Genomic DNA, 24316 nt, shown 5'->3' with positions numbered 1-24316 from the left:
GGTGGTGGGTATTGAGGAGGGCACATTCTGCATGGAGCACTGGGTGTTATGCACAAACAATGAATCATGGAACACTACATCAAAAACTAATGATGTAATGTATGGGGATTAACATAAGAATAAAAAAATTTTTTTTAAAAAAGGAAAAAATAAAAAATAAAAAAAAAAAAGGGAAAAAAAAGAGATTATCAGACTTTTTATCAGAAACTCTGGAAGCCAGAAAGCAGTGGGCCAATGTATTCAAATTGCTAAAAGAATAAAAGTGTCAACCAAGGATACTACCTCCAGCAAAACTACCCTTCAAAAGTGAGAGGCAAACTAAGACATTCCCAGTTAAATAAAAGCTAAGGAAGATCGCCATCATTATACCGACTCCAGGAGGAATGCTAAAAGGAGTCCTGCAAATTGAAATGAAAGGACACTTGACAGTAACTCGACCTCTGTAAAGGTAAACCTGTGGCAATCATAAAAACCAGTATTACTGTAACAATGGTTTGTAACTCCAATTTTTTTCTACATGACTTAAGAGATTAATACTTCCTTTTAATTATAAGTATAAAAGCTAGTATTGGCAACTTCAGTTTATAACTACACATTTTGTTTTCAACATAATTTAAGAGGCTGATACATTTAAAAGAATTATTAGTTTATGTTTTTGGACACACAATACATAAAGATGTAATTGTAAGACATTTATAACTGAAAGGGATGGGGACCAAGCTATAAGGGAGCATAGTTTTTTATGTCATTGCAGTAAACTAGTATAATTTTAAATTAGAGTATTATAACTTTAGGATGTTAAATGTAATCCCATAGTAACCACAAAGAAAACTATAGACTATATGCAAAAAGAAATGAGAAAGGAATTTAAACATTTCACTAAAAATAAATCAACTAAAAGCAAAAGACAGAAATGCAGAAAATGAAATATAAGAAATCTATAACACATACAGAAAAAAGATAGCAAAATGACAGAAATAAGTCCTTCCTTTTCAGTAATTACTTTTTATATAATGGATTAAACTCTCCAACCTAAAGACAGAGATGATAGGGGCACCTGGGTGGCTCAGTCGGTTAATCATCTGACTCTTGGTTTCAGCTCAGGTCATGATTTCAGGGTCATGAGATTCAGCCCTGAGTCAAGCTTCATGCTCAGTGGGAGTCTGCAGGAGATTCTCTCCCTCTACCCCTGTCCCCATTAATAAATAAATCTTAAAAAAATAAGACAGAGATGGCAGCCAATCAATCTTGAGAAAGATAACATAGCTGAAGGCATCACAAGCCCACATTTTAAGATATACGACAAAGCTGTGGTAATCAAAACAGTCTGGTACTGGCACAAAAACAACTACAAATGGACAACCAGAAATAAACCTATCTGGACCACTTTCTTATACCATATACAAAAATAAACTCTGAAGAGTTATTTAAATAAATATATATATAAATGGATATATATAATATATATAATAATATATAAAAAATATATATAAATGGATATATATTATATATAATAATATATAAAAAATGGATTAAAGACCTAAATGTGAGACCTGAAATTATAAAACTAGAAGAAAATATGGGCATTAATTTTTTTGACATAGATCTTAGCAACATTTTTCTAGATGTCTCCTCAGGCAAGGGAAACAAAAGCAAAAACAAACTATTGAGACAACACCAAAATAAAAAGCTTTTGTGCAGTGAAGGAAACAATTAATAAAACAAAAAGGCAACCTACTGAGTGGGGAAAGATACGTGCAAATGATACATGTAATAAAAGATTAATACCCAAAATATATAAAGAATTTATACAACTCAACACTAAAAAAACAAATAATCAATTACAAAATGGGCAGAGGACCCGAATGACATTTTTCCAAAAGACATACAGACAGCAAACAGACACATGGAAAGATACTCAACATCACTAATCACCAGGGAAATGCAAATCAAAACCACAATGATATATCACTTTACACCTGTCAGAATGGCTAGAATCAAAAACCCAGGAAATAGGGGCACCTGGGTGGCACAGCCAGTAGAGGGTTGACTCTTGATTTCAGCTCAGGTCATGATTTCGGGGGCAAGGGATCAAGCCCCAAGTCAGGCTGCACACTCAGCTTGAGATTCTCTCTCCTTCTCCCTCTGCCCCTCACACTTTGGTGCTCTCTCTCTCAAATAAATAAATCAGGGGTGCTTGGATGGCTCAGTCGGTTAAGTATCTGCCTTCAGCTCAGGTCATGATCCCAAGGTCCTAGGATTGAGTCCAGCGTTAGGCTCCCTGCTCAGTGGGGAGTCTGCTTCTCCCTTTCCCCCTCCCCCCTGCTCATGCACTCTCTCTCTTTCACACACACGCTCTCTCTCTCTCAAATAAATTTTTAAAAAATAAAAAATCAAATATTCTTAAAAAAAACAAGAGATAACAATGGTTGGTGAGAATATGAAAAAAAAAGAACACTTATACATTGTTGGTGGGAATGCAAATTGGTGCAGCCACCGTGGAAAACAGTACAGAGGCTCCTCAAAAAATTAAAAATAGAAATACCATATGATCCAGTAATTCTACTACTAGGTATTTACCCAAAGAAAACAAAAGTACAAATGAAAAAGATATATGTAACCCTATATTTACTGCAGGATTATTTATAATAGCCAAGATATGGAAGCAACCCAATTATCCACCAACAGATGAATTATATATATACACATACACATATATACACATACATATATACATACAATGGAATATAAGTCAACAATAAAAAGAAGAATGAAGTCTTGCCATTTGCAACAACATGGATGAACCTACAGCCTGGTACACTAAGTGAAATAAGTCAGACAGAGACAAATACCGTATCATTTCACTTATATGTAGAATCTAAAAAACAGAAAGAAATGAACAAACAGATTCTAAAATATAGAGAACAAACTGATGGTGCCCAGAGGGGAGAAGGTAGGTGGGGGGAATAGGTGAAATAGATAAAGGGGATTAAGAGGTACAAACTTTCAGTTATAAAATAAGTTAAGTCATGAAAATGAGAAGTACAGCATTGGAAATATAGTCAATATTATAACAACACTGTTGGGTGACAGAGGGTTACTACACTTATGGTGGTGAGCACTGAGTAATGTATAGAATTGTTTAATCAAAATGCTGTAAACCTGAAACTAACAACACTGCATGTTAATTATACTTCAATTAAAAAATGACAGAGATGACAGAATGAATTTAAAAAACATAATCTACCTATATGCCATCCAGAAAACTATCTTTAGATCAGGGCGCCTGGGTGGCTCAGTTGTTAAGCATCTGCCTTTGGCTCAGGTCATGATCCCAGGGTCCTGTGATCGAGTCCCACATCGGACTCCCTGCTCCATGGGAAGCCTGCTTCTTCCTCTCCCACTCCCCCTGCTTGTGTTCCTGCTCTCACTATGTCTCTCTCTGTCAAATAAATAAATAAAATCTTTAAAAAAAAAAATAGAAAACTATCTTTAGATCAAAAGATACAAATAGGTTATACAGAGAAGTCCTAAAACTCAATAAAAAAATTAAAAAATTAAAAAATGGGTAAAGGATTTGAATAGACATTTCTCCAAAGAAGATACAAAAATGGACAATGAACACATGAAAAAATGTTCAACATCACTAATCATGAGGGAAATGAAAATTTCAATTTACTCATCAGTATGGGAAAATGTTCAAAGATCTCAAATATATGGTCACCCAGAACTTCATCTCCTATAAGTGTTTGATTGTAAGTATCCAATGGTGATATTTTGTGTATCTCTATTGCCCCATCATGCCATGGACTATCCATCCTCTCTTTACTATTGGAAACAGAGTCATTAGTGTCTTTAAAGCTAATCAGATTGGGGAAACCAGGAATAAGGGGTGGGAATTGGAATGAGACCTCTCAATATGACTCATAGTGACTTACTAGCAAAATTTGTGCTTCCTGTCCCCACAACTGTATGCTCTACTACCCTAGACGTCTTAGTTCCAAAGGGAGGAATGCTTCCACCAGAAGACAAAATAACAATTCCATTGACCGGGAAGTAACCCTGCCACCCAGGCACTTTGGGCTCCTTATGACTCTAAATCAATAGGCAAAGATGTGAGTTTTGGCGTTAGCTGGGATGACTGATCCTGACTACTCAGGGGAAATTGGACAGCTGCTCTAAAATAGAGGTTAAAGAAGAACACATCTGGAATACTGGAGCTCCCTTAGGACATCCCTTGCTATCACTGCCCTGCCACTGAACACAATGGGAGATTACCAGAACCCAATTCAGGCAGGGCTATTAAAAGCCAGACCTGGAATTAAGGTAGGGATCATCCCACCAGGTAAAGAACCAAAACCAACTGAGATTCTTGCTCAGGACAAAGGGAATATAGAATGAGAAGCAGAAGAAGGCAGTTATAACACCAGCTACAGCCACATGACCAGTTACACAAGCCAAGACTATAATTGCCATGAGTATTACCTTCTTATTTTGCTCTGAATGTGTGTGTGTGTGTGTGTGTTTGTGTGTATCATAGTAAACATCTTTGTTTTCTTCTCTCTTACCACCTTATGTAAGATTTATATCATGGTACTTTTTGTTTTCTTCTCTCTTATCACCTTATTTATTGTAAGATTTATATCATGGTACTTAGGTATTTTTAACTTTACATTATAGTATTAAGTTATAGGATATCAAGAAGAGTAAATTACTCAAAAACTTTGTATCCTCTTCTGGTAAAATGCTTAGAATGTTTTTGGTTGTGAAAAATAGTTGATCATGATGTTAGGTATAAGCATGACCTTCTTATTTATTAGTTTAGTTTAAGGAATGCCAAGTTGGCAGAGTGGACTATGATTATTTATTTTATACATTAACTTCTGGTCAAACATTATTCCAAATAATTCTGTGAAGTTATTTTTTTAGATGAGATTAACATTTAAGTCAGTAGACTGAGTAAAGCAGATTGTCCTCCATGATGTGGGTGGGCCTCATCCAATCAGCTGAAAGTCTTTAACAGAAAAAAAAAACTAACCTCCCTTGAAGAGCACTCTCTACCAGCAGACTGCCCTTGGACTCAAACTGCAACATCAACCCTTCCCTTGCTTTTCAGCCTATCCTGGAGATTTTGAACTTAACCACATCTCCAATCACATGAACTAATTCCTTAAAATAAATCTCTCTCTCTCCCTCTCTCTACACATACACACACACACAGACCCCACATGCATACACACACACACACACACACATAAATTGGTTCTGTATCACCAGAGAACTCTAATATAGTCATATTTTTAAATAATAATAAAATAGACTCCTTTCTTTTTTTTTAAGATTTTATTTATTTAGGGGCACCTGGGTGGCTCAGGTGGTTGAGCATCTGCCTTCAGCTCGGGTCATGATCGCTAGGTCCTGGGATTGAGCCCCACTTCTCCCTCTCCCTCTGCCTCTCCCCTTGCTTGTGTGCTATCTCTATTTATTTATTTGACAGAGAGAAAGCACAAGCAGGGGGAGTGGGAGAAGCAGGCTCCCCACTGAGCAGGGAGCCTGACATAGGGCTCAATCCCAGGACCTGGGATCATGACTGAGCTGAAGGCAGAGGCTTAACAGACTGAGCCACCCAGATGCCCCTAGACTCCTTTCAAAAAAGACTGGTGGGTACCACAGAAAATACTGAAATAGTGGACCACAAATGATCCATACAATTAGAGGGGCAATGCATCACACAGGAGAAGGCCATAAGCACTCAGCTCCAGTGCTATGGTTAATATCCATTCTGACTGGTTGTCATACTAGGGGTTTTTAATATCACTCTTTTTCACACTATAAATATGAATTCCAAGTAACCTCAATGTTCAAGTCAAAATTATGAAACTTACAGAAAAAAAATAAGACAATTTCATAACTTCAGAGCACATCTTTAATATGACAGAAAAACTACAAGCTGGGGCACCAGGGTGGCTCAGTCGGTTAAGTGGCTGTCTTTGGCTCAGGTCATGATCCCAGGGTCCTGGGATCAAGCCCCACATCAGGCTCCTTGCTCAGGGGGAAGCCTGCTTCTCCCCTGCCTGCTGCTCCCCACTGCTTGTGCTTGCACACACACTCTCTTTCTCTCCCCCTGTGTCAAATAAATAAATAAAATCTTTAAAAAAAAAAAACTACAAGCTAGGTTTTTGCAGACATAAAACTACACAAAATACATAAAATAAAGAACAAAATAAATGAAGCCTGTACAATGAGAGCAGCATAAAGAGAGTGAAATTACATGCCACAATGTGGGAGAAAAGTGTTTTCAGCTCATATACAAAAACAATAAAGGACTAGAGGCAACATGAAAGAACATCTAAAATATATAAAGCATTCCCATGAATGAGTAAGAAAATTACAAGCAAATCTATAAACAAAATGAGCAAAAGACCTGATCTAGAGTTTTAAGAAACAGAAATCTCGGGGCGCCTGGGTGGCTCAGTTGGTTAAGCGACTGCCTTCGGCTCAGGTCATGATCCTGGAGTCCCTGGATCGAGTCCCGCATCGGGCTCCCTGCTCAGCAGGGAGTCTGCTTCTCCCTCTGACCCTCCCCCCTCTCATGTGCTTGCTCTCTCTCATTCTCTCTCTCTCAAATAAATAAATAAATAAATCTTTAAAAAAAAAAAAGAAACAGAAATCTCAAATGCCCAATAAACATTTGAAAAGATGTTCAACTGCATTAGAAATCAGGAGACTGCAAATTAAAATACGAGAGAAACTTACATCCCCATCAGATGGGTAAAAATTAACAAGTATCAAACAACCAAGAGTTGGCAAGGATGTAGAATAGCAACTCTCATTTACTGTTTAGGGGAGTAGAAATTCGTAAATCACTTTAAAAGTAGTTTGGCTTTACTTAGTAAAGCTGGTCATGTGGATCTGCTATAACCCTGAAATTCTTTTTTTTTTTTAAGATTTTACTTATTTGTGAGAGAGAGAATGAGAGACAGAGAGCATGAGAGGGAGGAGGGTCAGAGGGAGAAGCAGACTCCCTGCCGAGCAGGGAGCCCGATGCAGGACTCGATTCCGGGACTCCGGGATCATGACCTGAGCCGAAGGCAGTCACTTAACCAACTGAGCCACCCAGGCGCCCCATAACCCTGAAATTCTATTCCTAGGTATATACCATGAGAAACTCCTGCATATATGCACCAGGTTATGGGTACAATAATGTTCACAAAGGGCCAAAACTGACCACCCCTATTTCAAACAAACAAACAAAAAGAACAGATAAATTACTTGTGTCATATGCATGCTATAGATTAATATACAGTAACAAACTGAACCAACTATGACTACAGACATCTACAGGGATCAATTTCACAATGTTAAATGAAAGAAGAAAGAATACACTCAATAATGAAGCCTACCAAGGTTCGATATTTCAACCTATCCCCAGTGCCCCTGATCCTTCTTATCATGTTCTACCTTTTTACCATAGCTCTTATCTTCTTGGCCATCCTCTGTGCTCTTTAAGAATGCATTTTCAGTTCTGGTTGTTATTATTGCTCACTAATACAGCCAAAGCACCTACAACAGTGCCTGGTATAAAGTGCTTGCTCAATAAGTATTTGCTGAATGGACTAGAATAATTCCAATTATTTAAGTTCAAGAACAGGCAAACTAAACACCATATTGATTAGAGATATAGATAGTAAAACTATAAAAAATTATAATGAATATTATAAAAGTCATGGTATAAGTAATCTTTAGGGTAGAGAAGGCAAATGCAACAGAGTAAGGACACCCAGGAAATTTCTCTCTTAGCCTGGGCTTTAAAATGTACACATACATATATATAATATATATATATACACCCATGCATATGTTTATAAACATATATATATTTATACACACACTATACCTCACAGTAAGAAAAATTATTGAAAAAAACCTCCATTAGTACATCTCCCCCACACCATCTCACTTCACTCCTACTCTGATTTAACCATCATTACTCTGACCCAACATAAGAGTCAGGGAATAACTAGAATCCTTCATGCTAGAAAACAATGGCAAACTTTGTCTAGGAATCTAACAGAAATGCTGAGATTTATACTGATCCTATTATACTATTTCCACTTGAAAGGAGTCATCAGGTATCAAGTATTAGTCAACAGAAGAAAATAAAAGTTTTTAAATCCACCACCAAGACATCAATAGAAAAAACTACTTCTAAGTGTTACCTCTCGGGTACGTAGATTTAAAAAAAGATAGAAAAGAATAGAGATATAGATATATCTTAATTCAGTATGTAGGAAATATTTCAAATATACCTGTATGCTGCCAAACTCAACGTTCTCATAATGGAAATGTGCACATTCAGCCATCTTCGGAAAGTGACCTTTAGTGAAGGGTAACCTGAAGTACATGAAATAACTAAGTGAGATGCAAGATACTGGAATACTCAAAATTACTAAGCCTAAGGAAAAAATAAAATGGGTTGGAGAGCTCATGCAAGCAAAACTATTTAATAAGCACATGCGCATGAGCACACATATATCCACACAAACCTTTCCAGAAATACAGTGAATCAAACAAAAATTACATTTAGTGCACAGATCAAAACCAAAAAAAAAAAAATTAAAAAGCATGACTACACTTTCCTATCCTTGACCCAAGGCAAGGCCCATAGAAAATCTACGATTTCAGTGAATGTTATGAAAACTGTGAAGAGCCAACTTCTAATCAGAAGCAGCATTCCCAACAAGATACAAAACCAGATTTTACCTGTGAATGTTGTCGCAGCCCATCAGTCCTGGATTAGTGGGTCTGGATGCAGAATGAATATTTTTATCTTTGTCTTTTCTCTATTTACAATGAAAACATAGCTGCCTAACCCTCTACCAGGTGAAAAGATGGTTTTTCTGTTTTTGTTTTTTAATACCAGCTTAATGGGATGGTGGGGGTATTCAGGCTTCAGTGAGAAAGTATGGAATGTTTTTTCTGTTGAAAACTGAAATAGGATGATACCTTCAGATATTTTATGTAAGAGTCAACTACTAGCATCCAACAGGCTTTCTCAAAGGCAGAGCTGAGATACAGCAATCTCATAATTCAAACAAAAAAGTTGATTTTTCTAAATGAATGAGAGCATGTAATAAGGGCACCAAGACAGACACACTTGGATTGTTCCTGCTGAACAAATGCGATCTAACAGCCAATGACATAAAGTTGTTGCAAGAACAAAATTAAAGTATATTTTTAGACAAGTAGATAATCTCCAAATCTATTCCACTAATTGCTAAGTCATAATTTAGGCTTACAGTATAATTTAATGTATGGACAGTAAGAGCATATTTAGTAAGAAATCTAAAGAAAAGTTTTAAGAACTAAAAAACTGACTCCCATCTATAAAAACTCATTTAAAACCCACTGTAAAATTATACTTACTTTTTCACATGTTTAACCTTCATACTGGCTGTACCGCCACATGTCTTAAGACTAAGATCTCCAGGAATCTCTGGAACATCGGCTCCTCTTGCCTTAAAAAAAAAAATAAAAACAAAAGATTTAGGACTATTCCCTTAGTATAAATAGGTTTTAAAAAGCAGATTATAATTTTAATGGTTATGCTGACTGAACCAACAGCAATACATACTAATAATCTTTTCTTAAAACTATAACTTACTTGAGTCTTGATTACTAAGAATAAGGAAAAACTATGCACCTAATTCAAATACTTTACTGCATAAGAAAAAATTTTCTGTGAAATATGAATTATTATACTCTTATAATCAGGTTTCAAAATCAGCTATTATATTATCTGCCTCAACACAAACTAAAATCTTCCCCAGGGAATTGGAAAAAAATAACATTGGTTACAGAATTAATAAAAGCTAAAATGGCAAGAGAACATAATTAGAAGATCACAACATGCATTTCTCACACCAAAAGATAGGTGACATCTATATTATACTTCCAGCTTACTCTTTTGTCTGCCACAGTTTTCAGACAGGATTTTTTAATTCTAGTGACACATTTCAGTTGCATGATTTTAAAAACAAACTGAGGGATCAGAAGGGTCTTCATATTCTGGGCAAAATAAACTGCAAATCCTAATATCTATCATAAACAAATTTACAATATATTATCTATGATTTGTAACAGAAAAACTGAGTTATTATAGCCAATGCCATAGGATGCAATAAGGAAGAATAACATGGGATGAGTAGTTAAAATGACTTAAGAGGAGATTCGCAAAGAAGATGTATATATAACAGAATCCTATTCAGCCATAAAAAGGAATGAAATCCTGCCACTGGCAATAACATGGATGGACCTTGAAGGCATTATGTTAAGTGAAATAAGTCAGAAAGAGAAAGACAAATACCAAATGATCTCACTTATATGTAAAATCTAAAAAACAAAAGAAACCCCAAAAACAAAAAAACAAAAACCAAACTCATTGATACAGAGAACAGATTGGCTTTTTGGGGTACAGGGGGAAGGGCTAACTCTAACTCTAGACTCTAAAAATGTGGTGAAACTGATCATGTAAATGACATCTTAGGTTGATAATATCCTAGATGAATACTGTGTACTTTAAAAATTATGAGTGAACAATATATTTTTAAGGACAAAATGAAAATATTTTCCCCTAGTCATTCATTCAACTGAAAAGACTTCATCACACAGTATTTTGCAACAACCTAGATCATCTTATTTTGCTAAAATAACGTGTAACAATATTCTTTCATCTTTTATGAAGTTTGTGCACCAAAATTTACCTGACATAAAGAGGTTTGCTGTGCTTAAATTCTTATTAAAATTTCTAATAAAGTGGGTTTTCACTATTTATTCTGTAAATTATTCATAAATTAACTTAAAAAGGGTAACTGGACATAAACACAGCAGAAGAAAAGATCAGTGAATTTAAAGAAGTAGCAAGAAAACAATGGACAAAAAATTGTTTGGTTTTTAGTTTTTGTGTGTGAAAGAAAAAGACCATAAAAAAAAGTCTCAGTGACATATGCAACAATATAAAGCCATTTAACACACATGTAACTGGAAAAAAAACAAAACCATACATGTAACTGAAGGTGAAAAAAGGAGAGGAAAATGACCTCTCTGGGGATGGCAGGAGGGGGATTAAGAAGGAGAAGAGGAATAGAAAAAACATTTGAAAAAAATAGATTAAAAAGTTACAAATTTTATGATGATTATAAACACACTGATCCAGAAAACTTCATAAATCCAAAGTCTGATAAACACTTAGGAAATCACACAGGGCCTATCATAATCAAATGGCTGGAAAAAAAGCACTGATAAAGAGAAAATCTTAATAGCTGCCAAAGGGGAAAAAAAGAATATATATTACATTCACAGGAATAAACAGAATAAAAGCAGAAAATTTGGACTAAGCACTTTCAATTGCTTTTTTAAATATGTGTCAACACAGAATTCTACAGCCAGCAAAATTTATTTCAAAAAAAGAATGTGAAGTCTCCAGCCTCTTCCACTATTTACAATAAAAACTCTAAAGATAACAAAATGAAACAAAATATGAACATGCAACTACTTGAGAGCCCTAGAAAATTTAATGAGGCAGGCAGATTTGGAAGCACAGTCAAAATCTGAAGAGTGATTAATACAGTGGCAGTGTGCTTCTGGTTTTCCCCCACTCTGTTACTTCCTGGATTGACCCAAGAACAGGCTGAATCAGGATATAAGTAACAGGTAGGGTCAGCAAAACTCTTAGGGAAGTCCAACTTTCTGGCCAAAGGACTTGAAAACTGCCCCTTGAATGTGGGGAAAAGAGCCAAGAGATTTTTTTTTTTCCCTCTTTGATCTCTTCCAACATGGCCCAAGAACAGACCGGACACCATTTCAGCTGTAGCATGGGCAATGTAAGATCCTGAGTGAAAACCCTTCTTCTGAATAGAGAAACAATTAAAAAAGGACCCTGTTATATAAAGATTGTAGAGATAATCCTTCTTATTTTTTTATTTTTTCTCTCACTACTTAGACCTAACAGTAGCCCAGTCAGGAAAAAATATGTGCAATACCAGAGGCTAAAACTCTTGGACAACTCCACCCTTCCAGTCAGAGAAATCAGGAAAAGTATCCTTTGAGAGCAGTGTGTACAAAATCCCTAACAAAGATAAGAGTATAGCAAAGGCTGTAAAACTGAACTGATGCTAAAACCACCATCTAAGGAAGTCCAGAAAGAAAGTTCAATCTGAACCCAACCAGGCCGATGCCTGATAAGACAAAAAAAAAGTCAATATTCTCTAGAGGATGTTAGTGGAGTCAGTCTCACAACACAATATTCAAAATGTCCATGATGTAATCCAAAATTACTAGATACACCAAAACCAGTAAAATATGAGCAATTCCCAAAGGAAAAGACAATCAAGAAATGCCAAATGTGAAATGAAACAGATGCTGGACTTATCAAAGACCTTAAAACGGCTATATAGAATAAACACACTGCATTAGATATTGAAACTAACGGAAAGACAAAAATTCCTTGATGAAAAATGTAAACCATACAAAAAGATCAAATAAAAATTTCAAAACTGAAAAATGTAGTATCTGAAATAAAAACTACTGACTTGGCTCAATAGCAGAATGGAAATGATAGAGGAAAAGAGTCAGTGAACCTAACAGACAAAAAGAAACTATGCAATATGAAGAGCATATATTTAAAATGTTTTAAAAGATTGAAAAATATGAACAGACCCATAGATACCCAACAAGAAGAAACACTGTCACAGGAAAAAAACCTATTTGAAATAACTCTAATTCATGAAAATATAACAAATATGTTAAAAGATACATGTTAAAGATTCAAGATCAGCAAAAATAAAACAATAAAATCAAAGAAAACCACAAAACAACACATCATAATCAAGCTGTTTACAACCAATATAAAAGAAGTATCCTGAGAGCTGCCAGAGAAAAAAAGGCATATTATATAGAAAGTAATAAGAATTGAAATGACTGGATCTCTCATTAGAAACCAAGAAGACCAAAAGACAGTGGAACGACATTTATAAAATGTTGAAAGAACTCTCTCAACACAAAAAACTACATCAAGTGAAAATATCCTTCAGAAATGACATAAAAATAAGGTCATAGTCAGATTTTTAAAAATTAAGAGACTCTGTTACCAGTAGATGGGCTCTAAAAGAAATGCTAAAAAAAAAAAAGCTCTTTCTGTAGAAGGAAATGGTATCAGAGTAAAACATGGGTCTTCTAGCACAAAGGAAGAGCAACAGATATAATAAATGATTAGGTAAATGTAACAGATCGCTAATCTCCTCTTAAGTTCTTTAAAATACATGTGCCAGGTGAAAGCAAAAATTATAACACTGATCAATGAATGTAGATGTAATGCTTATAAAAACAGTATTAAAGGAGAAAGATAAAGGAACCTACATGGTGGTAAGGTTTCTATATTCTGCTTGAAGTGTAAAACAGTAATTTTAAGTAGAATATAAAAAGTTGGAAAAATGAGACCAACAATAGATTAAAAAAAAAGAAAACACCATGATGAGGTAGATCCCAGGAATGCAAGACTAACCATCTGGAAAGAAACTCAATGTTTTGGGTTTGAATTTATTTCAGGAATACAAGAATGGCTTAATAACAGAAAATCTATTATTATAATTACTTCAAATGGCAGTAATGCAAAGTAATAGATCTCAAATAGGATATATCCTCCTAGAGATAAAGGGAAACAACATATTTTCAGTAATATTTGCATTATTCTTTTGAAACTATTAAAAGTAGAAGATGAAAGCGAATAAGTAATTGCTAATGTCATTAAAAATCTAAGTCATTAAAAACTTAGGTGAATTCAGCATAAGAGATACAAATATAAATCAAGGAAATTAAGTAGAAGTCCTTACCATTTTCCTCTTTTTTGGTGGTGGGGGGTTTTGACTAAGGCTGCTAGAATGATCGAACAGGCAAATGCAGAAGGTACACCAGAACTTAACTACAGCCAGCATGTAGCTGAGTCTTCTGTGATATACCCATGGATAGAATTTTAAAATCTTAACTCAATATTAATACAGTTAGACCAATTTGGAGCTGGTTTAAAACTCAAATATTGTTAAATGTCAATTATATGGCAAATCACTATGAGACAGGAAGAAAGCAGCAGATCACAGGGCTTTTTTATTCCTAAATTTCTCAAGATTTTTATAAAAGACAAATGAAAACATATGACATATTCATCAAATTTATAGACAGAAGAAACCTAGAAGGGATACTAACACTCTGAGTGACAGAAGTTGAAGAGATTTTATTTTAACACGCTGCAAAGACAAACTAAAATTACTATAAAGTTCATCAAGAACAAAAATTTAAAGCCCTGAAATTATTTTCAAAACTCAATTTCATAAGTATGACTGGCGGGGGGGTGAATGCTCTTGTCTGTTTGACAAGAATTCATGTAACAAGATCTAAGGACTGTACTTGACCACAAGCTAACTATAAGCCACAGTGTATCTTCACTGGTAAAAAGCTAACACAGTCTGAAAAAATGTGGCATCCATAACAAGGACAGTCAGTAGTTGTTTCTCCATAATCTGAACCAGTTAAACCACATAAGGGAACATTTCATCCATTTTAGGAAAACATTATTTGATACTGAAAACATACAAAAATAGGAACTGGCAATGCTTTATCCTCTGCTTTACTTCTCCATAACCCAGAAAAATATTCCACCATTCCTGCCACTGGTACAGATCTTCAAAGAATCTTCCAAATGGCTATTACCCTGATCCCAAATCCAAGTAAAGCTCTCCCATGACTGGGTTGTAACTGAAGTGATTTAACAGTAGTCTAACACACGGTGTTCTGATATAGAACCATAAAGCTGGCTACTTCTAAAGTCAGCCCCAACACAACGTTGTTGAATCTATGTGTGTGACTATCTTCTCCCCTTTTGTTGAATCTATGTGTGTGACTATCTTCTCCCGAAGTCTATAAAGACCATCTTAACAGATACCAGCAGAATGCTAACAGGTATTACAGATTTTTAACTAAGGAAAAAAATAGGGTATGAAAACGTATTTAACATACAATCAGAGCATTGAAAGAAATCTCATTCAGCCATTCCACAGCAGAGGAAACTGAAACCAATAAAGAAGAAACAACATGCCATAGTGCACTAGTCACAGTATTTAAACTGAATCTTTATTACAAAACCTGCTACATTTAATATAGGCATATGGAAGAAAAAAGGTTCAAAGACAACTGATTTTTTAAATGAAAAATTACGAGAAACAGCTTTTCTTCTATCAAAATATGAAAGACTAAAAATTTTTAAGACTGAAAAGATATGGCACAAAAGATACTAAACATTACTGCTTAGAATATGAATTAACAAAACTTCTGATAAGTAATGTGGGATCTTCATACTCTTTAGATAAGTTAGTTCCCCATAAGACAATAGTAAAAAGAAAAGACAAATTCATCATAAAGATATTCATCAAAGTGAAAAATATAAAGCAAATTCAAGGTCCTAATAATTAATGAAACATCAAACAATACCTCCTATATTATAGGGTATTATTTAGTCCTTAAATTTCTTTTATATTAAGAGTTTTCACTTAATACCAATTACAACACATGGTATACATAAATCTCTCCCAATCATAAAAAAATGTATAGTTTTATAAATTATTAGTGGTTTTAAATCTCCTGGAATATTTGTAATTTCCACCAACTAAGGTTATCACAGGAGTTAACTATACCATGAAGCATATATAACAGAAAAATTATGCAACACTGTGGTAAGCAACATTCTAAAGAAGGACCCTTCCCCCAAACTCCTGCCAAGATTCCTACCTCCTGGTTATTCAAACACGAAGCTAGGTCATGACAGGAAGAGATTTTTGGGTGTAATTCAAGTCCCAGGTCAGCTGATCTTAAAATAATTGTCTGGCCTAATCTAATCAAAAAAGCACTTCAAAAGCAGTTTTCTCCAGCTGGTAGCAAAAGGGAAAACCAGGAAGATTTAAAGCATGATAAGGATTTGAGGTGCTGCTGCTGGCTTTGAAGCCTGAAGTGTCCAAGCGAGAAGGAATTCAGGCAGCCTCTAATAGTAGAAAACAGCCCCCCGCTGACAGGCAACAAGGAAACTAGGACCTCAGACCCAGGAACTAGAACAATTCTGCCCACAACCTAAATGAGGTAGAAAGCAGATTCTTCAGTCTTCAGATGAGAGCCCAACCCAGCCAACACCTTGATTTCTGCCTTACAAGACCCTGAGCAGAAAACCCAGTTCAGCTTGCCCAAAATTGTGACCTACAGAACTGTAAGACAACAAATGAGTATTGTTTTAAGTCCCTACATTTGTCATAATTTCTCACACAGCAATAGAAAATGAATACTAATAATGTGGATATTTAAGACCCTAGAAATTCCTAAATGATCCAGGCTTTAAGTGCTCCTTTACCTCTCATGCAATTAAAACTCTCTCTCTTGGGGCGCCTGGGTGGCTCAGTCAGCTAAGCAACTGCCTTTGGCTCAGGTCATGATCTCAGGGTGGTGGGAATGAGCCCCACAGGAGAGCTCCTTGCTCAGCAGGGAGTCTGCTTTTCTCTCTCCCTCTGTTCCTCCCCCCAGCTCGCATGCTCTCTCTGTCTCAAATAGATAAATAAAATCTTTTAAAAAAATAAATAAACAAAACTCTCCCTCTCTCTTCACAGGACTGTGATGCAAAGCCCCAGGAGCTTTTGCTTTCCAGCACTCCCAGTCTCCACTGAATGTGCTGACTTCAGTACTCTCCCAAGACAGCTGCTGAAACTCACAGGAGTATGCTGCTCATGTGAAGCAAAGCCCTGGAAGAAAGTGCAATTTCTGCAGGTGGGTTTGGTAGCCAGTGGGAGGTATACAGATCTGATTCAGTTTAACAGCCATCTCCCCTTTCTCCCTTGCAACCCATACTTCAGTGTGCATGCCACAAACTGTTCCATACCCATTTTGCAGCTCTCAAGACCCTCATTCAGGGCACCTGGGTGGCTCAGTCGGTTAGCACCTGCCTTCGGCTCAGATCATGGTCTCACAGTTCTGGCTCAGGTCATGGTCTCAGGGCTCTGGGATTGACCCTTGTGTCAGGCTCCGTGCTCAGAAGGGAATCTGTTTCTCCCTCTTCCTCTGCCTCTACCCCCCACTTGTGCTCGCATGCTCTCTCTCTAATAAATAATATCTTTTAAAAAAAATGACCCTCACTCATTTCTCCTACAAAGAAGAAAACTTAATTCCTTTCCTTCTCAATGGCAATATTTTTATTCCCCTTTCACAGGTGTCCCTACACTATGTCCACCAGCCAGATCTCTTCCTTCCAGTGAACCAGCCAACTCCTTTACCTATGACACTTTCCATAATGTACAATGGGGAATACCCAGTTTTCCCTTCACTGCAGCACCTTAATAATAAGGCAGAATGCATATGCTCAATGGGAAGAAAAAGATACAAAACTATATATTGTTTACAAGTATAAAATTATATTCCCAGACATGATGGGGAAAAGAGAATATATTAACAAAGCAATATTCTTTGAAAGCAGCAATTTGGAGAAATCTGTAGAAGAAAATCGTGTTTATATGGGTGTTAAATTAGAAACTCTTTGCATTGTAAGAAGACACAAAGGAAATATACCAAAATAATCTCACCAGTGTGGGAAATGGAATTATGGGTGAGTTGCTCTTTTTTTCTCATATTTCCACATTTTCTATATATGCATGTTTTTTTGTTTTTTAAAGGAAGAAAGCTTTACTGAGAAAAAGAGAGAGGGAAAGAGAGAAAGCGAGCTAGCTACCTTCTTCCACCTCTGCATGTTACCTACCTTACAGCAACCATATGCAAATGCATAACAACCCATTATAACTAAATGAGATTAGATATTCAATATAATTCCAATAGACAAAAGTGGGTATTCACATTTACAGGCAATTTAGAAAAGAACAAGAGTAAAAACATATTTATGATGAGATATACCCATGTTCTAGTAATAAAATGGATTTTTTGATCACTGAGCTAAGTCATGAGTTAATGTGGTAGGAGCTAGAACCATGGTGAAGATGCATCTCAAAGCAGAAAAAGAAGGAGAAATAACTGGTCTTCTCCCCTTTTCCTGCCCTCCAGTCTTCTATCAGTGCCTCCAACTGGCCAAACCCACCCAGAAGCCTGCTGGTAAGAGAGCCTAGGAAGGGCGCCTGGGTGGCTCAGATGGTTAAGCGTCTGCCTTCGGCTCAGGTCATGATCCCAGGGTCCTGGGATCGAGTCCCACATCGGGCTCCCCGCTCAGCGGGGAGCCTGCTTCTCCCTCTGACCCTCTCCCCTCTCATGCTGTTTCTCTCTCGCTCGCTCTCTAAAAAATAAATAAAATCTTTAAAAAAAAAAAAAAGAGAGCCTAGGAAATGTAGTTTGCAGGGATTTGCCTCCTACAATAGAGAAAAAAGCAGAAGGGCAGGAAATCCCAAACCCAGCTTCATAATATTCCTTACTAAATAATGAAGATATCATTGTATTTATATATAATTCCAGTATTTTGTAATATGAGTGATTTTATATAAAATCTCATTTTCACAAGGTAGACAAATAACATCCGTATTAACACAGAGGCACATATACATACATGCACATTCCTAATCATCTGAATAAGCAAAACTGTAATACTAAATCTCTACTGGGCATAAAAGCAAACTATTCAAAATGAGTAGTTAATACTTAAGAACAACAAAGGTAGATCTGAAATTGCTATAGAAAATCAACAGTATCACCAAATAAGCATTCACAAAGGACATCAAAATGCAATCAGCATAAGAATAAATTGTTATCAAAATGACCCCAGAATGTCCTTTTCTTCAAAGAACAAAAAATCCCAATACAACATATGTGAGGGGAAAGGAAGCCTAGATCACAATCTTCTTTATGTACAAGGCTAGGGAAAAGCATGTAAAAATAATTCAGGGGAAAAAATGGTAACTTTCTGCCACTCTTCACTTTTTTCCTTTAGCAGACTCAAATTTTATTTATTATATTCTTTTTATTACTTGTATTCAGAATTTGAGGGAAGGCACAACAGCTTTAGACTAATGTTATAAATAACAATTCATCAAAATGATGATGAAAATAACACTTCTGCTTAAAAAAGAGTAGTAAAGGGAAAAATATTTGGCCTCTTAAATGGGAAAAAAAAAAACTGTAGGAGCTATCCCTATGTTGGTAGAACTGTATGCATATACAGATAGTCTCCGACTTAAAATGGTTTTACTTACGACTTTTTGACTTTACAATGGTACAAAAGGAATGCACATTCAGTAGAAACTATACTTTAAGTTTTGATTTTTGACTTTTTCCTGGGCTAGCGATATATAGTACCATACTTTCTACTGATACTGGGCAGCAGCAGTGAGCCATAGCTACTAGTCAACAACAGATCGTGAGGGTAAGCAATGGTTCTGTACCCATACAACCATTCCGGCTTTCACTTTCAGTAAAATATACAATAAATCCACTGAGATATCCAACACTTTATTATAAAACAGGCTTTGTGTTAAATAATTTTGCCCAACTATAGGCTAATGTAAGTATTCTGAGCACATTTAAGATAGACTAGGCTAAGCTATAACGTTCAGTAGGTTAGATGTATCAAATGCATTTTCCAGAAAAAATGCACTTTCAACTTAAAGTATTTTCAACGTACAATTGGTTTATCAGGACGTGACCCCATCATAAGTCAAGGAAGATCTATACATATACATATGCATTACAATCTACATAACTGAAAAACCAAGATTTGAATATGAAATCCATTCTGTCAAGAAAAGCAAATGGGACTGCCAGTGTCCATTCAACCATAGTTTCACCACAGGACACACGTGGAACAAATCTCTGAAATGAAAAATGTTTATAGAAGCTATTAAATTTTAATTGGTCTAAGTATTATTCCTTTCTTACAAAGGAACAAGAGACAATAAGGGGAAATGTAATAATAATTATCCCAATACCATGGAAAAGCTAAATCTGTTAAATCTACCATATATTATGTTGAACAACAATATCACTAAAATGATTTTTTTTTTTTGAGAGAGGGAGAGAATGGAGGGAGGGGGAGAGGGAGAGAGAAAATGTTAAGCAGGCTTGCGAAGCCTGAGTTGAGGCTCAATCTCACAACCCTGAGATCACAACCTGAGCCGAAATCAAGAGTTGGGACGCTTAACCAACTAAGCCACCCAGGTGCCCCAATTCTTAAAGAGTAAGTATATTACCAAGAAATTAAATTAACTGAGTTATCTGTGTGAATATTTTCAAAAGAATTTTGATACAACAAAATACCCTTAATATTAAATAATTTTCTTCACTTATTTCCTCCAACATAGTATCCAGAACTGAACTTCTAACGTGCAAGTGCTAAAAAGACCTTGGAACCAAAGGAGGCAGGTAGATTTAAGTACAAGGATAACTCCCAAAGCATACAAATAACCATCAAATAAGATCCAGGAGTAAACTATATAATTATTCCTATTTAATTTTCTATTTTGAAAGGGAACAACCGGGTGAGATTACTAAAGCAAAAAAAAAAAAAAAAAAACCCTATGATTTTAAAAAGTGATTATAAAATTAATTCCTTCACAATGAAGAAGTTGCCTTAAAGTTCAATTCCACTACAAAATAATGTCTCTTCAGAGAAAACCAATTAAGAGCAAGAAAAAAATTATTCAGGGAACATTTAAAATAATTTAGGAAAAGTTATCAGCAAGATCCATTACTATAATAATCACAAATCCTCCAGCAGGCAACATCTGGTAAATCAACATAAAAATAAAAACAATGACATATGAGCAAAATTGTTAAATATTCTGAAATATATACTTCTCTATAATGGAGATTCATTCTTTCTTTCATCTCACTCCCATCTGTCCCAATCATTAAAGATAATCCTCCTTATTCAGCGAGTATTTTATTTGCTGAAAATACAGGGTTCCAATGTTGTAAATAAATTTATCAGATATTTTCTATTAAGGTTCTTAGGAAAATCTAAAAACAGTATACTATTACCTTTATAGAGACTTTGTTCTGGTAAATTATTGCTAGTCTTCAGTGCTGCTAGAAAATGATATTGATCTGTTTCTACATTTGAATTTTGTACACCAGATCTACTAATAAAAATTTGCATGTAATATTTAAATATATATTATAAAACATAAAATACAAGTTCTTTCTGAAATAAGGAAAGGTATGAACAAAAGAATAGTAGAAGGGAAGAAAGAACCACAAATGAGGGAGACACCTCATTGGGAAACTTCTATTAAAGAAAGAAATAGCAAGATTCTAGACTATCCATGACACTCTAGTTGAGATCTATAAGAATCATTACTCCTCCAACTGCACGTTTCATGTACTTTCTCCCTGAATGTTTCCTAAGTTAAAAAAATTTTATGAAAAGCTATATAACAAATTCTCTCAGTAAAAGTAACATCCAGATCACTAAATGCCTTAAATAGCACAATATTTAGAATGTACAACTGACCCTTAAACAACACAGGAGTTAAGGACTCTGACCCCTTGCACAATTAAAAACTGAGTATAACTTTTGACTCCCCAAAAATTTAACTACTAAGAGCCTACTACTGACCAGAAGCCTTAACAATAACATAAATTGTCAATATTTTGCATGTTATATGTATTATATACTGTATTCTTACAATAAAGGAAGCTAGGAGAAAATATTATTAAGAAAATCATAGGGAAGAGAAAATATATTTACAGTACCAGGTATTTATCCAAGAAAATGCACACAGAAGTGGATCTGCGCAGTTCAAACCCGTGTTGTCCAAGGTCAACCGTAGTTTTCAGTTTAATAATTAACAATAAAATACTCGGTTTGAGATCAGTTCAACAGTACAAAAGATTTTGGGCTTAACCTTATAAAACTGCCAATTTTGAGCTTGTTTAACCTATAAAACTAACAATTTCATATGGCTCACCTAATACATATCTCAGAACTCTCAGCAGTACATTAATTATCTTCAATAATAAATGCCGCTTTGATTCATGCCAGAGAATTCCCACAATCTTCAGCCAGAAAAGGATGCACCATGGAATGGGGTGGGCTTGGAGTTGTTTATTGAAGAGTTCTGAATATATTTGGCAGGAATTCAAAACCTGGGCTTTGCATATTAATCAATGGTTGCATTTGTGATTATTCAGAAAGGAAAATTAAACAAAACATTCAGTTTTTAAAGACTGTGAAATGATAAACACCTTCAGTTTCTCTGAGTTATAACTAAAATTCACCCAAAAGTCAAAAATGCACTGTTAAATATCATGCAGTAATAAAAGAACTAAAGACATTCATTTAAAGAACATTTGCAAAGACTTACTTCTTTTATTCAAACTGTAGGGTTTTTATAGCTCAACTGGGTAGAAGGAACCAGTCTAAGTACCAAACAGAGTGGACAACTATTAATAAAGGAGCAATAAACAAAATACACACCTCCTCCAAAATTACCTCTTCCTCAAGATTATTCAGGAGGAAATAATCCAGCTGTTTTAATCAATCCTCGTTCCTCTTTAGAAAGTAGGCAACAGACGGGGGAAATGGTCCAGTACAAAGGGTACTTTTGAAAAGTCTAAGAAAAATGTACCAATGGTCTCACTTTTATCTTAAAAAAAGAAAGGAGAGAAGAGAAAGAGAGAATAGAAAAGAAAGAAGAAAATTCATATTAACATCTAATAAATAATAAAGCAGGTAATAAAGATAGGATAATAAAACAGAAAAATTCAGGGCATTTTCAAGGAAAAACAAGTGTTTCTATTTGTCCAGAGAATGACAGTATCATTCATTCAAAAAAAAATATTACTAAGAATTTATTATGCCAGGCACAGGGGATGAAACAGTAAACAGAAGCGACAAAGTCCCTATATTCAAGGAGCTTATAATCTAATGGAAAAGAAAGATAATAATGATACAAATTACATTTGCAAATACTATGGAGAAAATTAAAGCCCCGTAAAAAAGGCAGAGAGGAAGGCAGGGCTATTATTAACTCTAAGAGAGTGAGTAAAGGCAGCACTTAACTGTAACATTTGAAGAGACCAGAAGGAAGGAGCAGAGCAAGCTTTGCAGATCATGCACTCCCCAGGAGAAGAGAACATAAATACAAAGGCCCTGAAGTGGTAGAATACTTGGCATATTTGAGAAAGAGTGAGGAGGCCATATAACTGGAGCAAAATGATGTATAACAAATGCAAGGATTCTGACCTGAGTGACTGGAATGAAGTTAGTATTATTAACATAAACCATCAAGTTAAAAGGAAGTAACTCATTTCTGGGAGGAGGAAAGCTGAGATTTAGTGAACCTCCATAGGTCACAGTTTCTATAGGATCTTCCAGTGGGGAATGAATTCTTACAGAGCTAGAGATATGGACATGGAAGTCATCTGTATAGAGATGACAGTCCGATCTGCAGGAACAGTAAAGAAGTGGGAAGAAACAAGCATAAATAAACAAAATACAGACCTGTATATGCCTGCATTTAGCAGGTGGGAAGAAGAAAGGCAGAGGAAAAGAGCCAGCCAACCCTTCAGGAGTGATTGTAGCTGCGATTACATGTGTGTGAGAAAGTATGCGTGTGTGGGAGAGAGCACACATGTGCACACACGAGCCAAACACACACGTGTCTGTTTATGAGAAAGGAAAAGGGGAGGGCATGTGCTGAGGCACACATACATGTTAACAACATTGAGCATTAACTTGTTATCTTCCTTTGTAAAATTTTTGATATGTTGGAAATTCAGCATTTATAACTTGTTTTAATTTTCAGGGCTCTGGTTGTTAGCATCTATGAGCATTTTGACCAAGGACCATAGATTCTATTTTGTCAGTAACAACTTCTTTACTACATACAACATGACCTGTTTTAGCCATTAGCCTTGAACATGCTGATTTTAATGGTTAAAAAAAAAAAAAAACTCAAGTGAGAAACTGTTCCCCCAAAAAAATCCTTGAGAATTAACAGGATCCATTCTGAGATTATTATATAATCAATACTAAAAATAAAATACACAATAAAACACTAAGAAGTATGATGTAAGGTGGTTTTAGTTAAAATATTCAGAACTGGGGGCGCCTGGGTGTCTCAGTTAGTTGAGCGACTGCCTTCGGCTCAGGTCATGATCCTGGAGTCCCGGGATCGAGTCCCGCATCGGGCTCCCTGCTCGGCGGGGAGCCTGCTTCTCCCTCTGACCCTGCCCCCTCTCATGTGCTCTCTCATTCTCTCTCAAATTAAAAAAAAAAATCTTAAAAAAAAAAAAA

At 35.5% G+C, this 24316-nt stretch overlaps 1 protein-coding gene across 1 annotated transcript in view; it reads right to left on the bottom strand.

The window, feature by feature from the left end:
• ARHGAP32 (Rho GTPase activating protein 32) overlaps window positions 1-24316 on the bottom strand; it is a 158254-nt gene that overhangs the window by 109522 nt on the left and 24416 nt on the right. The window contains exons 3-5 of the mRNA XM_081797347.1: window positions 9427-9518; window positions 8764-8805; window positions 8310-8394 (exon numbers count right to left, since the gene is read on the bottom strand). Of these exons, the coding sequence (XP_081653473.1) occupies window positions 8310-8394; window positions 8764-8805; window positions 9427-9518 (219 nt within the window). The remainder of the gene's footprint in view (window positions 1-8309; window positions 8395-8763; window positions 8806-9426; window positions 9519-24316) is intronic.

Source organism: Leptonychotes weddellii, chromosome 11 (genome assembly GCF_054177405.1).
Source record: "Leptonychotes weddellii isolate Sample4059 chromosome 11, ASM5417740v2, whole genome shotgun sequence".
NCBI classification, from domain to species: Eukaryota; Metazoa; Chordata; class Mammalia; order Carnivora; family Phocidae; genus Leptonychotes; species Leptonychotes weddellii.
This window is presented reverse-complemented; position numbering and strand designations above follow the sequence as displayed.